Genomic DNA, 18,429 nt, shown 5'->3' on the forward strand with positions numbered 1-18,429 from the left:
TTCTCTATCTTTTTTTATTCTTAGTTTGACTCTGTCACAGTGTTCCAAAGATCTCTCAATAAATTACAATCAGCTCTCTTCGGTTAGAAAGTCACAATATTCATTACGGTTTGGTGAAATAGACCTGTCTCCTGATCTATGACCTAGACCAATTTTGAAATATGAAAATTATGATTGAATACATGGTCTAAGAAGTAGAATAGAAGATCCTTTAAAACATGGGTTTATTTATTGCCATTGTGCTAATAAACATTTCACTCCTGCATCTTCTAGGCCTCATACTTATGCAGGTGGTAAATTATATAGGAAAAACAAAAGGAGATTGAAAGCAGAATATTGTGTATTAAGAACACCAGGAAAAATGTATACCTATATATGTTAATTTCCAATTGCATGAAGCACTACTGTAAATTCCTACACAACTCCTTTAAAACAGTACGTTCAGTCAATCGTCAGTAAAAATAAGAAATAAAATCTGATGATGGCCCAAAGTAGCAATTTATCTTTAATTACAATTAATTTTTATATTTTTAAATATTTAGGGAACCCTAATTCACTTGTTAAAAACACAGTGGCAGTAATAAAACTAAAATTTCTTGAGCTCATGTTAAATGTTAGAAAATGACAAATCACTGCCTTTAATTCATACACCGTACACTTCTTGAGGTTAGGTATAGTCTATTCATAGTTAAGCCTTACTGTCCTGTGTCTTCCCAGTCATGTGGTAACTACCACCTGAAGATGAAGTGATTCACCTGGAACATACAAACTCCACAGGAAGAATCACCTTGAAGCTCTTTCATGAACACTTGCTAGCTTTACAGCTCACACTTAGTGGTACTATGCATTTTAATGGTGCTGTGATAAAATGAAAAGACCAGTGTTCTAGACTGGGAATGAAATGTGAAGTAAGATATTTAGATTTTTGTCTTGCAATGTTAATGATTATTAACCCTATGAGGTAACGTGTCTTCCTGTTCACTAATATCTTCTGTGTCCCTTCTAGGTTCAAGGTACTGAACTAGCCTGGGGGTCTTCTTTTTGATATCTGAATTCTGCATTTTATCAGGAAGGTAAAGCTAATTCTTCCCTTTGGTGGGCAGGATATTTTATGGGTAACTTTGTGGTCTCCTCCACATTGAGATATCTTGTCTGCAGTCTCCTCTTTGTGGGTGAATCCAGCTGCTCTCACCGGTCACTAAGAGCTCCTTTCCCAATCACAGGATCTGGCAATAGAGTCTCATGTTCTTTCTGCTGGGGTTACCTCCCTCCCGCAGGTAGCCCTCTTGGACTGGATCTAACACTCATTTCTTTTTTCTATAGGGAATCATCCCAACAGGAACCAAGCACTCTGACACATAGGTTTCAACACACCTACCACTCAGCAACTCTTTGCAAGGCCTTGTCAGATCTTCCAGGCAGCTGTAGTCTCTAATTCTTTTTATTTCTCAGGTATGACTTAAAGTCTAACCCTGGTTTTCTTCAGGCTCTTTAGTTTGTCCCATCAAAGCCCTTACCTATGTAAGGAGAGGTAAATGTAGTCCTCATGCCTTTGCTCTGAAGGTTGGGATAAGATAACATTCCATGAATACCAACAGTTTCCTGCAAACCCTGTTCTCATCTCCAAACTATTGCATTAGTTCAAGGTGGATTATCAGATATAGATCATAAAATCAGTTTCTGTCAGTTTTGCAAATCTTAATTTAGTGGACTCCTGCCTATTTTGAAATGGGACAGTAGCAAGCGCCGTCTCAGCTTCAGCTGAAACAGAGACAAATGCCTATCATAACTTCTTATTACAATTATAACACATTTATTAACCAACACTCTCAGGCTAAGAAAGTTGAACCTACCACAAAGGTGCTTACGAAAGGGAGATATTCCTTCATTTCAGAGTCAATTCTAGTTTAAAATCTTTTATCTGTTGATTTTTAAAAATATTTGCTTTCTACACATTTATTGAAGTCTTCTTGAATCTACTGTTCTATGCTAAGCTTTGGGGATACCAAGATGAAAAGAAAATGGTTGCTCTCTTTAGTGGCATAAAATGGGATGGATTTATGAAACAAAAATACAGAAATGATGAGTTCTGTGGTTACAGGAAGGCCATCCCTGCCCAAGTTTGAATTTGTCTTACGAGGAATTCTAAAACCCATGTGAATTTAGTTCTGATTACCTCTCACTCAACTTTAAAAAAATCAGGTTCAGGTATTTGTGAATGGCACATCATTGCTATTGGAATACTTAAGAGAAAAATGAAATTGGGATTAAAAAAAAAAGAGGGAAAAGTAAAGCAGAAATGCTGAACACAAATGAGGTGGTCAAGTTTTATTTTGAAAAACAAAGAAAAAGCTGCTACCTAGTACCAACATGGTATAAAACAAAAGATGCAGAACAAAAAGGTAAAGATGAATTTACTGTCATAATAAAGAGAAGGCATTTGACTTGAATAAACTCAATAAAAAATACAAATAATGTTTTTATTCTGTCATGGATTTGTAAAAATCAGGTATTCAAGGACAGGTACTGAGAGCCTCTGGGATAATAGTTCTCAACGTCTATAGGTGATGAATTTGCTTTCACAAAAATCCCTTTAATCAAATCTATTCATCTTGTGCCTCTCTCTCTCTCTCTCTCTCTCTCTGCCCCATAGTACATGCATAGATTTTTCATAGAAACTGAGTCCTGTGCTCAGAACTGGCTATATAATTTAGAGTACCCAGTATAAAATGAAAATATGTGGACCCTTGTTAAAAAAACAACTATTAAGAATTCAAGACATTTTTCTTCATAAACGATGAAACATCTGAAAGGAAAATGAGGAAAACAACTCTGTTCACAATGGCCTCAAAAAAAAAAAAAAAAAAGTTGGGAATCAATCTAACCAAAGAGGTGAAAGATCTCTACAATGAAAACTACAAAACATTAAAGAAAGAAATTGAAGAAGACCTTAGAAGATGGAAAGATCTCCCATGTTCTTGGATAGGCAAAATTAATATTACCAAAATGGCCATACTTCCAAAGGTGCTATGACAGATTTAATGCAATTCCAATTAAAATCCCAATGATATTTCTCATAGAAATAGAGAAAGCAATCATGAAATTCATCTGGAAGAACAAAAGACCCAGAATAGCCAAAGCAATCCTGGGCAGGAAGAGTGATGCAGGAGGTATCGCAATACCAGACCTTAAACTCTACTATAGAGCAATAGTACAAAAACAGCATGGTATTGGCACCAAAATACAGGTAGACCACTGGTACAGGATAGGCGACATGGAGACATACCCACATAAGTACAGTTATCTCATACTAGACAAAGGTGCCAAAAACTTACAATGGAGAAAAGATAGCCTCTTCAACAAATGGTGCTGGGAAAACTGGAAGTCCATATGTAGTACAATGAAATTAAACCCCAATCTCTCACCCTGTATAAAACTCAACTCAAAATGGATCAAGGATCTAGGAATTAGGCCTGAGACCCTTCACCAAATAGAAGAAAAAGTAGGCCTGAATCTCCATCACATTGGCTTAGGACCACACTTCCTTAACAAGACCCCCATAGTGCAAGAAATAAAAGCAAGAATCAATAAATGGGATAGATTCAAACTAAAAAGCTTTTTCTCAGCACAGGAAAGAAACAATAATGTGAAAAGAGACCTTACAGAGTGGGAGAAAATCTTTTCCACACATACTTCAGACAGAGCACTAATCTCCAAAGTTCATAAAGAACTTAAAAAACTTTATACCCAAAATACAAAGAATCCAATCAATAAGTGGGCAAAGGAACTGGGCAGACACTTCACAGAAGAAGATATTCAGGTGGTCAACAAATATATGAAAAAGTGCTCATCATCCCTAGTAATTAGAGAAATGCAAATTAAAACCACCCTATGATTTCATCTAACTCCAATTAGAACAGCTATTATCAAGAACACAAGCAATAATAAGTGTTGGCATGGATGTGGGAAAAAAGGCACACTTATACATTGCTGGTAGAGTTGCAAATTGGTGCAGCCACTCTGGAAAGCAGTATGGAGATTCCTCAGAAAACTTGGAACAGACCCACCATTTGACCCAGTTTTCCCACTCCTTGTTTTATTCCCAAAGGACTTAAAATCAGCATACTACAGTGATGCAGCCACATCAATGTTCACAGCAGTTCAATTCACAATAGCTAGATTGTGGAACCAACTGAGATGCCCTTCAATTAATGAATGAATAAAGAAATTTGTGCTGTATATACACAATGGAATATTACTCAGCCATAAAGAAGAATGAAATTATGGCATTTGCTGGTAAATGGATGAAGTTGGAAAATATTATGCTAAGTGAAATAGGCCAAGCCCAAAAAAACAAAGGTCAAATGTTTTCTCTGATAAGTGGATGATGATATATAACGAGGAGGGTGGTAGGGGAAAGAGAAGAATGAAGAAAATTTGAATGGTGTACAGGAAAATGGGGAGGGAGGGGGTTGGGGTTGGAAAGATAGTAAAATGAAACGGACAGTATTACCCTATGTATATTTATGATTACATGAGTGGTGTGAATCTACATTGTGTACAACCATGGAAATGAAAAGTTATACCCCATTTGTGTACAATGAATCAAAATGCAGTCTGTAAAAATAAAAAAAAAATAAAAATAAAATTTAAAAAATCTAATTATATACTGACTAAAGGAAACCCACTTTAAATATAAATATGGAGGTTCTGTGGTATAGCTTAGTAGTAGAGTATATGAGAGTATATGCTTAGCATGTATGAGGACTGGGGTTCAATCCCCAGCACAAAAAAAAAAAAAAAATGAATTCAAGACAGTGACAGTGGAACACTCAATCAAGCATGGAGCTGTTGTAAGCACAGGCCCTGTGAGGCTGAGAGGTTGTCCACTTATCACATTAGCCCTGCTGTGCTACCTGGTAAGATCCCCCAAATTAATTTTCCAAAACACAGTTTCTTTAAAATGATGCTTCATTACCTAAAAATACTGAATAAGGAAATTTCTATTATCCTATTCCAGCTTGATGGAGTCTTAGTTATTGGTTAGCAAATCATAACTTGGAAGTCATAGCTCAACCCTAAAGTACTGAAGATTATGAATTTATGGATAGCCTTATCTTCTCAGTAGTTAAAATTTCCTCTGTCAGTTTAAGTTACTTCCTATGTCTGTAGGGTTTTAAAGGAAGCTTAAGATTAATAGTCTAAATATATAAAATTTGATCCAAACCACCTGGGTGTTTCAAAATAATCTCCATGTGAAGAAAAGGATATCAACAATCTAAATCCTGGATTGGGGAACAGACGGCAAGGAAGTACTTCATCCTTTTCTTTGGATTAAAACAGGAAGTGTTTAGATGGGCAGAAGTTTTGATTCTTCAGAAATAGGGCACCTTTTATAGCAAGGGTAATTTGCAGAGTCTGGAGAAGACTCTGGCTAGGACGCTGGGCTAACTCAACATTATTTCTTCTTTGAACATTGCTGTGGTTTCTTTGTACTGCTTCCATTCTTTCCTCTCATTCAGTTCATTCTCCATACAAATAGCAAAGTGCTTTTTGAAAAATGTAAATGGTACTATCTCGGTCCCTTCACCAACTTATCATCTCACTGAGAGCAAGTTCCAAGTCATTCACCACAACCTGCAGGATCCTGCATGGACCCAGCCTGGCCCACTTCACTGGTCTCATCTCTATGTGCTTCCCTGCCATTCTGTTCACACTATCCTTTGTGTTCCTAGGAACTGAAGTAGTCTCCAAACTTTGTACTAGAAGTTTACTCTGCTTGAAATGCATTCACCCTAAAAATTTACATTGTCGGGGTTCTTTATTACCCAGGTCTAAACTCAGAAATGTCATCTCCCCCCATCACCCTATTTTATTTATGATTTTTTCAGGTTATTCATCATTGATGTATTTTCTTGTGAATTATCTGTGACCCCTTTCGTCTCTATTAATGATGCAAGAGTTAGAAGCTTGGCTACTTTCTTCACTGATGGATTCCCAGTGCTCAGGGCAGGCTTTTTGATGAGACAGCAATTTCATTCTGCATTAACTGGGAAGGAAAGGTTGCAAGTGTCCTGCCAATCAAAAATGACATTTTCCCTGAAGAGATTTTTCAATATACAGGACAGAGAATGACATCTTAAAGATGGCACTTCTATGTATGGTACATGCTGAATTTCTCCTTAATGATTTTACCTATTTCATCTCTGATAATTCCTCTGAAGCTCATTTAAGAAGTCTACACATGATGACTATTTGTACAACAAAAACCCATAGAGCACTAGCAGGCAAGAAGACATTAGCAGTCACTTATGATTCCTAGGTCTCTGCTTTTGTCACAGTAAGCAAATGAACGCTCAGTGACTACATATTTAGCATGCACTTCTCAATGTGATAAGCAACAGAAATACTGCTTTATTATTCAGACAATGATTTGCAACTGCAAGTCACTGAGACAATAACAAGCAAGTTGGAGTTTCAGAAGAACAATGTTTTCTATCATATATGCTATGTAACTTCAAAATATTGCTGAAGTCAGAAACCAAATATTGCTTTATTTCATCATACACACCAACTAGTTATATTTCTGTTTACTTCCTCCTCCAACATTAAATATAAAATAAGATCCTACCAGTTATTAAAAAAATTCCAGGAAAAAAAGGAAAACTGAAACATGTTCATAATTCTTGTCATGTATTCAGCTGATGAAGGGCAACAGCAATTTTGGAGGAGTGGTGGTCATGTGGTGTGTTTTCATCTTTCTATAGCAGTAGAAGCTAAGCATCTTAAGATTTTTTTGGGGAAAAGTATCTAGATATACAAAGAAGAATCTGTTTTGTTATTTTTACTGACAACAATACAGAATAAAAAAGAAAAAAAGAGAAACTATGCTACACAGAGGTTTGGGTCACAAGGAGAAGAGAATAAAATGAAGATATTTAAAATGCATTAAAAATGCACATTTTTCCTGAATAAGGATGACCTTCACTGACTGGTCTCCCATAAGCACTAACATTTTTTCATAAGAATAAATATTACCTCAAAGCAAAAGTGGTAATTAACAAGCAATTATTCTGGTAATCACCTCCTGGGAAAATTTAGAGGTTGCACAGAAACCAGGGTATTGTATATACTTTAAACATCTCTTTGTTCTTTAGCTAAAGAGGTAACACGGGCATCAGTTCTTTAGTTCTTTCTTTGTATATAAGATATTAAGATGAAATAATGGCACATGAAGTTGCCTTCAATTCCAAACATTTTAAAAATGTTATCTAAGTGTCCTACTGTAGAATTCTAAAATGCAGCATGTGATTCACACACACAGAGCTTATGACATGAGCAGAACAAAGAATGGAAATGTAATCATGATTTAAAATATCTGTCTTACATTAAAGTCTGACTTAAATAAACTACATTTCTATGGCCCATATAATGACTTAAAGGATCAATCTTGGATTTCATGCAAAAGTTTGAAGCTAAAATATGTGGGCTGCAGACTCTTGTGAAACTTGACCATTAGTAAACAAAATTTTCATTATTTCTGCAGAGATAATATTTCTATCCATATATTTTTATATCTGAATTACTCTTTTGCGTGATTTCTTTACAAAACAGAATGCACTGGAATTTGTGTTTTGTTTTAGTCAGCTTTTTTTGCTGCCGTGACTAAAGGACCCAAACGGCACAATTATAGAGTAAGAAAAGTTTATTTAGGGGTTCAAAGTTTCAGAAGTGTTAGTCCATAGAAGGCGGGCTCCATTCTGCTCTACAGGTGAGGCAGGAACAACATTGTGGAACAGTGTGGAGGAAGGAAGCAGCTCACATGGTGATCAGGAAGCAGAGAGAGAGAGAGACTCCACTCTCCAGATACAAAATAGATACCCCAGAGCCACATCTCCAAGGAAACTCTTCCTCCAGCAACGCCGTACCTGCCTCCAGTTCCCATCCAGTTAGCCCATCAGGCATTAACTCACTGATTGGGTTAAGGCTATAACATAATCCTTTCTCCTCCAGACCTTCTTGCATTATCTCACACATGAGCTCTGGGGGGACACCTCACATCCAAACCATAACATGTTTAAAGGTACCTTCCAAGTGTGGATTTATTATGTGGGCAGTAAACTTCATAAACACATAGTGGAAAAATATTTAATATTAATAAATGTGGATACCTGATGTTCACACAATCTCACTGCTTTCTTAAAAATTATATTTTATAACAATATTACAAAACAGAATTTATAGCAAACAATATGCGCGAACCTCTAAGAGTCTTCAGTAGAGCTTTTGGTGGCTATTACTTCAGGATAATTTCAGCAAATTTCTAGCATGCATTATAATGAGAAGACAAAAGTCAAACACTCAAAATCAGAGTGAGCCAGGATATTTGAATCTAGTTAAAAGTACACAAATTAATCCTTAAATGAATTTTCCAGGGCAATATGTGTTTATAGTAAGTTGGTAGATAAGACTACTATGGGAAGAAATTAAAATGTCCATATTGTATAATAAGAAGGTGCAACATTCTCTACAATGTATAGCTGATTTCACTCTCCAGCACTCGATGAACACACACACACACACACACACACACACACACACACACACTCTGCTTCTGCAGAAGCTCCCTCTCCTGTAGGAGAGGGGCTTAACACCTATTAGCACATTACCAAGCAAATGAAGGAAACATTACAAAAGTGGCATTTTAATTGTAGATTTCAATCTTAATCAAATATACATTCATGGTGGCATACTGGCTAAGGGAATATTTCCAAGAGCATCAAGTAAATTTTCACCAGATGAGTTAGGCTTTTTAAATTTGACTCTACTAGTTCAACTTTTACTCTGATTGCTTTCTCATCAATGCCTTTTCTTTATTTTGAGATAAAAAGTAAGGCAGACAGAGAATATTATACAAAAATGTTAATTGAATGTGTATACAATTTTCTAATAAATGAAAAAGAATTACCTGTCAGTATCACAAAGAAATGATTAAGAACCAATGACTCATATTGTTCCATTAGCTGAGTCCCAATATGAATTTAGAAAGATTATAGGTGTCAAGCTTTGATAAGTCAGTATGTCAATTTAGTAAGTGGTAAATTATCCAAAGAGTATATTTTACAATCCAATCATCAAAGGCATTTATGAAATCTCCCTCTACAAAATCCTGCACTGAGTGCTAAACTAGTGCAGTTAACACAGATGTTGGCTCCAGTGAACATGACGTTCACTCCACCTGCTGAAGTGTGTCAGAAATATCACTTTTCTCTAAATGAATTTAAACCCTGAGATTCTGTGGCAGGAAATTCAATCCCAGGTACTTGTGTGGTCACAATAGTATTAATAGTACCTGCATATCTAACATGAACAAAAAGCACAGATATTTTTATATCCCTTTATAGTTTAAAATTTTGGGTACATCATCATATCAAAGATCATAATTAAATCATCTACTAAATTTTATTTTTTGAATTAATAAACACATAAATCACTATATCCAAACTAAAATTATTTTGATAAAATGAGTTTCAATATAATAGCTTCCTTTGACATCCTCACCAAACTACTGGCAGGGACCATGCACAGAGAAGATGAATAACACCAGCAGCAGTATTAGCTCAGACTGAATTCTTTCCTGTTTTGGGAAAATTCTTTTTTCACTAACTGTTCTCAAAAGAACTCTTCTCTCTCCTATCATACCCCAGGATGTAATTTCTTTGGCAAGTTTAGGATTCTATCAAAGACAGAAAGAGAACACTTATAGGAACTTCTTTTTCTACTGCAAAATTTCCTATGTCAGGAAAATTAGGGAATTGGATAATTGATCAGAAATAGTGAGACCTCTTAGGGAGTAAAGCTTAAGATACACCCTCAAACAAATACCCTGCCACATTCCCTCTCCATGGATTACCCTCCCCTTCTATCTTTATGTTCATAGCAATATTTTCCTTCTTCTAAGATCAGTACAAATGCTATGGCTTCTTCCCTGAAACATCCAATAGTGACCCAATTTCAAGAACTTTTATTATATAGGCCCATAATACTAACTTGTCCTGCTTTACTGTATACTTATAACCTGAGATTGATAATTGTCGAAATGTTCTCAAGATTTTATAAACAATGTATGAATATCATCTATGTATATTGCCTGAACCTCAGTCATTTATTGAGTCATGAGCATTACTGAGTACTGGGGAATAGGTAACAGGGGCTCTCAACTCCAGCTCACTGCTGAGACTACCTGCATGTGTCAGGTGCTGTCCGTGGTGCAGGGAACATGGTGATGAACAAGGTGGAGAGAGTATGCTCTCATATGATTTATACTGGGAATAGAAATAATACATATATAACTAAGAAATGCCAAAAAGCTCTCCAAAGTAAATTAATGGGCAGAATGGGATACCAGAGAGCATCTCAAACTTTAATGGGCATAAGAATCACCTGGTCCAAGGACCAGCAGCTTTGGTTTCACCTGCTATTGACAAATGACACCAAGGCAGCCGATATCAGAAATGCAAAGTTACAAATGAAGATTCTCTGGTCCCATCCAAGATCTACTGAATCAGACTTTACAGTTTAACAAGGTCCATATGATTAATTTGTATAGTACTGTTCAGAAACACTGTTACAGGTGACTACATGGTTGCAGAGAGTATATGCTAGATCTTCATTCATTTTTTCACAGTGAGTGTTCATAAGCTGACTATATGTAGTTCTGGGTTGATAAATCAAGACATTGATGAAAGCTGGGGGGGGGAATTAGGACTTAGAAACCAAAGTCTACAGGTTTTCGACAAACTTGGATCATTTCTAGAGCTCATTCATTCTTCACACTACCCATCCACAGTGTGGTGAAAGAGTTTCAAACTTAAATGTTTGAAGTGTGGGAAAGCTACAGTTTTTAGTGAGAACCTGAATAATATAATCAATTTTCCAAGTTTTTCACTAAATGATACCAACAACCCCCTTTACCCCCCACCTAAAATCCTAATCCCAATGATTCAGAACCCTCAAATTCTATAGGGCCTCAAAGGAGTTATTTGGGTATTGGATACTAAGCTAACCTTTGTTTCCAGCACCAGTTTTCTTTCAATCTCCTTTCCTGTAAGGACTGTAAACATCAGTGTAGAATGATCTTGTTCAGTAAGCCCACCCTGAGCATCTGGAAGGAATAAGCATAGGTCAGAACGACACTGACGTCTCAGGAAGGGAGAGAAACACATTTCCATGCACAGTCTCCAAAGAGAATGTAATACTTCCTAAAAATTGAGAGAATCAGTGTAGCCTGACCTTTTTCAGATTTATTTAACATAAGAATTATCCTGTAAGTTAATTAACACTGCTGATTCCAGGACTATATTCCCAGAAGTTCTGATTTCCTGGGAGTGCATTTTAAACAGGTTTCCTAAGGGATCTTCTTCAGGTGATCTACAGACCAAGATTTTGGATGTGGTGCTAAAGAAGAGAGTATAAAATGAGAAGGGGAAAAGCAAAAGGAAATAGAAAGAATGCACTCAAAGGAATGCCAGTAGAACTGGAAGCACACCTGCAGGGGACACAGGACTGATGTAACAGATTTCCACTTGAACTTGATGGAGGCAGCTTGCCTGCTCTGGTGTGAGCAGCACAGTTCTGCAGACTGGAGTGACTGTTCTCTAAATGGTAATATAATGACAACATTGCTGAACCCAAGAGGTCCCACACACCACACCTGGGAGGTAGCATTAAAAAAAAAAAAGAACAATTTATAGTACATTTTAGGAAGATTTATTTTTAATACTAGCTCAATGTAAAAGTCACTGAGCCCAAAGGCACACTCTAGACACTTCTGCTTGTATAACTATAGGTTTCCAGAATGTAGCAAAATTTATGATGCACTTGAAGGAAAAAAAAAATCTTAACATCAGTTCATATGTAAAGGTTCTTGTTTCTATCTGTCCTTCAGCACTCAGAAACCTAGATTCTCCAATTTAGAATTCTGGGCTTGTGATGGTTTTTAAAGTATTAATAACACAATTTCATAAACATTAATAGGCAAGGTATAATATACAGTACTTGAGGGTACACTGGCCTGGGAGCTTGAGGTCTGAGGCATTGCTTCTTTTACCAAGTTTTTACATGGGCCTAGATATCTGTAGGCAGCAATTTAAAACATGCTAATGGATCTGGAAGACAGTGTTGTCCTGCTGTCTCCAGAGCTCTGAGAGAGGAAGGGTAAACATGAGGCATTCCTCTTACACACAGCATTGTGCATGTGACCTGCAGGTGCCTCAGCAAGCCACAGGAAAGGTGCTTCCAGGTTTTAAGGGCAACTGTAATTGGTATGTTGAACACATCAAAGACCAAAGTCTGTTTCCTTCCCATTTTGCTTCAGATTCTCTGAGAGCATCAGACATAAAGCAACACTTTATTTGCAGTGTTAGCTTTCTCTTTTAAGTATTCCTCTAAGGACCTTCAGAGCTAACTCTAACAGAAGAGATGAGTTTTAGAGAGGTGAAACTTATGAGTTAGTAGCCCACAGCACTTGCTAAACGTCTGAGAAATTAAAGACTTAGAAGAAAGCCCCTCCACCATTCCCAAACTGCCCCACGGAACCACAGAGTGCCAGAGCAATTTTAAAATTTTGAGGAAAACCCATTGACATCTGATGGACACCATGTAAATGTTTACCTTTGAATTGTTTTGACCTAAATACTTAGTAAGTAAACTGTTATTTATTTTAGCATAGGGGACCCATAAAAAGTTCTGATATATAGGTAAACTCAGAAAGTTTGAGAACTTTTTTTTCTTTTTTTTTTTTAGTCCTAGCCTACTTAACACTAACAGCTATTTTCTTTCTTTTTTATTTATTTATTTTTTATTTTAATTTATTTTTATTGTAAACAAATGGGATACATGTTGTTTCTGTTTGTACATGGTGTAACAGCATACTATTTGTGTAATCATACATTTACATAGGGTAATGATGTTTGATTCATTCTGTTATTTTTTCCTTCCCCCCCACCCCACCCTTTTGGTGTCTAACAAAATATAACCAGATAGCATTTTGGGGGGGTGCATTTTTTTAGCTCTTTTTCATTTGCTTTTCCATTGTTAAATGCAAATTTAACATAACAAAGGTGACTATAGATACCTTAGGTGTACATCATTTCAATCAATCCCCGCAGATCTATGACTCTGGACCTCATTTTGCAGGAATGGACTGGGGTGTCAGAGGTTGACTCACTTACTGGAGATCACATACACAGTCTAAGCAGCTGGTGAGTGTCACCTCAGAGCAGTTCTGCTAACCACCACAGTGCTGTTCCTCATTGTGTGGGAGCGTGGATAAGTGTGGCACATAATTCAACCAGTGCTGTGTACTTTCACAGACCTGAAAATGGAAAATTTCACCAATATTTTCATACTTCTAAAATGCCACAGATTTCATTTTATGGGGTTCAGGAAGAAAAGATTAGTCACCACATTAACTGTATGTATTGGTTAAAAGATTTCTATTTCAGACTAGTTAAAAATGGGGAAAAAATGGTGCCTAAGAGCCAAGGAAGAACAGCGTACTAATATTGGTGTAAACTAAAAAATCAACTAAAAAATTTGGGGAAAACATCAGGAAAGGTAGTAAAGATAGATTGGGAACAGGAAGAAAACAGATGGAAGGAAAGAGAGAAAAAAAAAAAAAAAAGGAATGCAAGGCCAGTTACCTAAGCATGATTGGCCTTGGGAAAACTCCCAGAGGGTAGGTAAACGAAAGGAAGTCTGCTGCTCTTGAATTTCAGAATCAGTGAAAATCAAGATGTTCACATACTGAGCACAGCATCAGGGATGCAGATCTGAAAATAGTAGAGGGAAATGAATGATAACCAGGACTGAGAAACAGCAGTCAGTACTAGGGCAGGAGAACACCCAGGACAAGCAAAGGCGCCGGACCACCATTTGTTCACTAATAAAGTCCCATAAGTACATATTCCTCAGGTTGGCACACAAGGCCCTCCACAGTGCCATAGGACATTAGCTCCCCCACATTCAGGTCAAACATGACAAATCCAACTTACCCATCTCCTACACCATTCTCAAGTTGAGATGGCAGCATGTAAGCTAGGCACACTGCCCCAGGGTAATGCCCACTCTCATTTCCATCTTCAGTCCTTCTAATCATCCCTCAAAGCTCATGCTACGGTGCACACATTGCAAACTCTGCATCTTCCTACCTTCACAGATATGCTTTCTTTAGTCTCTGCATCTCAGGATTCTACATCTCCCTCAAGACACTGATAATATTCTTGTGCTCTGCTCCACTTGGGGTTTTCAAATATTTCAAGTCAGGAAAATGCACTGTTGTTCAAAAACAAATACAGTACATCAAGGCAAAAGACCGCTGGTTAGTGGTGAAGGAGAGGGCTAGTGAGAGCGATATGTATTCCCTTTTATGTATCCGTGGTCTAAAGCATGATGTTTTGCACATAATAGCACTCAAAAAGTATTTGTTGTATTTAATAAAAATGGGTATCAGCAGAGAAGGCACACATCTCAATTTGACTGGGACAGTCTAGCTTTAATAATGAATGCCCTTATTCTAAGTGTTTTAGTTTGGACAAAAATTGATTACATAGTTATGGGCAGAAAGGTGATATGATAGGTGAAAAAAATACATTGTGACAAAGGGTAAGTTATTTCCTTAAAAATCACAAAGCATAAAAAAAAATCACAGAGTATAGGAAAGCTATGAATTCCTTGGGTGACAAAGCACATTAAACCCAAATCAACCAGAGGCAAGCATTTTTCATAAAACAAAATATCCTAAGTACAGAAGACAGTTTGATGAGACACCTTTTTATCATTTATAATTAGCACTGTTTTTGAAACTGTTCTTTATAATCATGTCGACAATTCTCCTGACATACATAAATGAAACTTTGTGTTGCCTGCATCATCACTGCCTTATTTAATATCACAAACATATTAAAACCAATCCCCCAAGAATCAAAACCAAGCAACCAATAAACCTATGTGTAGTGGCTAATCGAACATGATAAAAAATGTGTCAGACACATAATATAAAGTATCCACATTTTTCAGGGTTGGGGTTGTGCTGAGTGGTAGAGCACTTGCCTGGCATGTGTGAGGCACTGGGTTCAATTCTCAGCACTGCATATAAATAAATAAAATAAAGGCCCATTGACAACTAAAAAAAAATATTAAAAAAAAAAGTGTCCACAGTCCACAGTTTTGACACACACCTATAGTTATTAAAGGAACCTTGTCTCTGATTACTCAGAATCGCCCCAGTGATGCTCTGCAGTGGGCAGGGTCTCTCAGGGCTCATCCTGACTTTGCAGGGTCACACCAACATTGCAGGTGCCCAGATTCATGTTCAGGGAAGGACTTGCAGCATTTGGGATATTCAGTCAATATTTCCTAAAGCTATCATTCACTTGACTTTAAGAAATTTGAGGCTAAAAACTATGTGAACATAAAATTATTGTTATACAAATATAATAACCTATTATATAATAACTATCTGGCCATTTCAATAAGAAACTGTCTATATGAATTTAACTGCAGTCATATACTGGAAATCTATGCTCTTGCTCCCTAGATGATAGAAAGGTAAGATGAAAAATCTCATTTTATGCATATAAACTGGAATATAAATAAAAAGCAAAAAACTGGGAAATCTCAAAAAATCCTAATATAAACAACATAGATGTTTTCTATAGTTTTAGGCAAGATAGCATATGAATATACATTTTGCTAACATATATAATTGAAATGTTGCAAAAATAAAAAGAAAAATAGTATTGTTAAAAATTCACAAAGCTATTAGTATTTTCCTCAAATTCACTGTGTGTGATTAAACAAATTTAGAAAAAATAGGTAGGTTTTATGAATTTTTAACAATAATATGTCTTCTTTCTTTACATGGTTGGCTCAGGAACCTGGAAAGCAACATCTGAGAGAATGTGTGCATGCATAATTTGTTAAAAGAAAAATCAATTTGAAACCTGAACTGCAACTTCAGTGATATTGGCCAAACATGAAAACAGAAAGAATTAGAGATTGTGAAATACTATTTTTTTTTACCATTTTTTAAAACTGACAGATAAAATTGCATGTTTATCATGCAATTTATAAAACTGCCTAATTACCATGTACAACATGATGCTTTGAGATACATGTATGTTATGGAATGGCTAAGCTAATTAACATGCACCCTTTCACATACTTTTTGTGATGAAAATGCTTAAACTGAAAACTCTTAGCATTTTCAAGAAAACAAACATTGTGAATAGTGCCACAATGAACATGGAAGTGCAGATATTTTTTCAACATACTGATTTTACTTCTTTTGATTATATGTTCAATAATGGGGTTGATGGGTCATATGGTAGTTCTATTTTTAATTGCCTGAGGAAACCTCATACTGTCTTCCACAATGACTGGATTAATTTACATTCTCACAAACAACATGCAAGCATTTCCTTTTCTCTCTATCCTTTCCAATACTTACCTTTCATCTTTTTAAATAATTGCCATCCTAACAGGTGTGAGGTGATATCTCACAGTGTTTTTAATTTGCATTTTCCTGATAAGTAGTGATGTTGAACACTTGTTAATATATCATTTAGATATCTTCTTTTGAGAGATGTCTATTAAAGTTATTTGCCCTTTTATAATTGGGTTTTGTTTTCTTACTACTGAGTTGTTTAAGATTTTTTTATATATTTTGGATATAAACCCCTTATCACACATGTGTTTTGCAAATATTATTTTCCCATTCCACAGGTATCTTTTCTCTTTGTCGACTGTTTTCTTGACCTTGCAGAAGCTTTTTAATCTGATTCAATTCAATTTGTCTATTTTTGCCTTGTTGTCTGGACAATGTGGGGTGATATATTTAAAAAATACCTTTTTGCACATATGATTGTCATGGATAGCTTCCCCTAGGTTTTCTTCTTGAGTTTTACGGCTTTGGGTCTTACATTTAGATTTTTAATTCATTTGCAGTTGAGTTTTGTATATGGTTATTAATAGAGGTCTAATTTCTTTCTTCTTCAGGTGGATATCCACTTTCCCCAGCACCATTTGTTCAAGAGATTATCTTTTCCCTATTGTGGATTCTAAACATCTTTGTCAAAAATGATATCATAAAAATAAGGATTTATTTCTGGGACTTTTATGTTGTTCCTTTGGTCTATGTGATTTTGTTTTTTTTTAATATCATCACTATAGTTTCATAGATTTAGGTGGTGTAATGCTTCAAGTTTTGTTCTTTTGCTCAAGATTGCTTTGGGTAATTCAACTTCTTTTGTGGTATTTATGAATTTTAGGATTTTTAAAATTTCTTTATAAAATGTCATTTGTGGGGCTGGGATTGTATCTCAGTGTGGAGTGCTTGGCTCACATGTGGCAGGCACTGGGTTTACCTCAGTACTACATAAAAATAAAGTAAAGGTATTGTGTTCATATACAACTAAAAAATATTTTTTAAAAATGTCATTGGTGACAGAAGAATGACATAACTTTCCTATGTTCATATATGAATATATCACCAGTGTAACTCCACATCATGTACAACCACAAGAATGGGAAGTTATACTTCATGTATGTATAATATGTCAAAATACAGTCTACTGGCATATATAACTAAGAAAAACAAATTTAAAAAATTTTTAAATGTCATTGGAACTTTGATAGGAATTTCACACTGAATAGATTGCTTTGGGTAGTAAGAACATTTGAAAATATTAATTCTCCCAATCCATGAGCATGGGATTTTTTTTCATTTATTTATGTCATCTTCAATTTCTTTCACCATTTTATAGTTTCTAGTATAGAGATCTTCTACCTCCTTAACTAAATGTATTCCTAAGTATTTTATTTTTTTAACTATTGTGAATGGAATTCTATTGACAAACTTTTTAGATAGCTTGTTGTTAGCATATTGAAGTGTGACATTTGTGTGTTGACTGATTTTATACAATGCAACTTTACTGAATTAATTTATTCTAATACCTTCTTGGTGGAATCTTTAGGGTTTTCTTTACATAAGGTTCATCTACAAACAGAGACAGTTTATCTTCCTTTTTATTTGAATACTTTTTATTATTCCTCTGCCTATTTGCTCTGGGTAGGATTTCCAATACAAAGTTGAATAAAAGTGGAAAATTGTAACATCCTTGTCTTGTTCCTGTCTAAGAGGAAAAGCTTTAACTTTTTTCCACTGAATATAATAGTGTGGGCTTGGCTGTGGACTCATCATATATGACTTTAATTGGTGTTGAAGTACATTGCTTGTGTGCCTAATTTGTTGATGATTTTTAATCAGTAAAGAACTATTTTCTTATCTGCTTATTTACATCCATTTATCCTCTTTCATGAGGTGATTGTTAAGGTCTTTGCTCCATGTTTCAACTGGGTTGTTTGTTT

The 18,429-nt window shown here is 35.7% G+C and overlaps 1 protein-coding gene across 4 annotated transcripts in view; it reads right to left on the bottom strand.

The window, feature by feature from the left end:
- The window catches only part of Oxr1 (oxidation resistance 1), a 420,876-nt gene that overhangs the window by 218,749 nt on the left and 183,698 nt on the right, over positions 1–18,429 (bottom strand). The window contains exon 1 of one of the 4 annotated variants that reach the window (XM_047543806.1): positions 13,704–13,726. The exons of the other annotated variants lie outside the window; for them this stretch is intronic. Within the exon in view, the coding sequence (XP_047399762.1) occupies positions 13,704–13,711 (8 nt within the window). The 5' untranslated portion in view covers positions 13,712–13,726. Of the gene's footprint in view, positions 1–13,703; positions 13,727–18,429 lie in introns of those variants that run through there. 4 annotated transcript variants of the gene reach the window in all.

The sequence above is a fragment of the Sciurus carolinensis genome, chromosome 1 (genome assembly GCF_902686445.1).
Source record: "Sciurus carolinensis chromosome 1, mSciCar1.2, whole genome shotgun sequence".
Taxonomy (NCBI): Eukaryota; Metazoa; Chordata; class Mammalia; order Rodentia; family Sciuridae; genus Sciurus; species Sciurus carolinensis.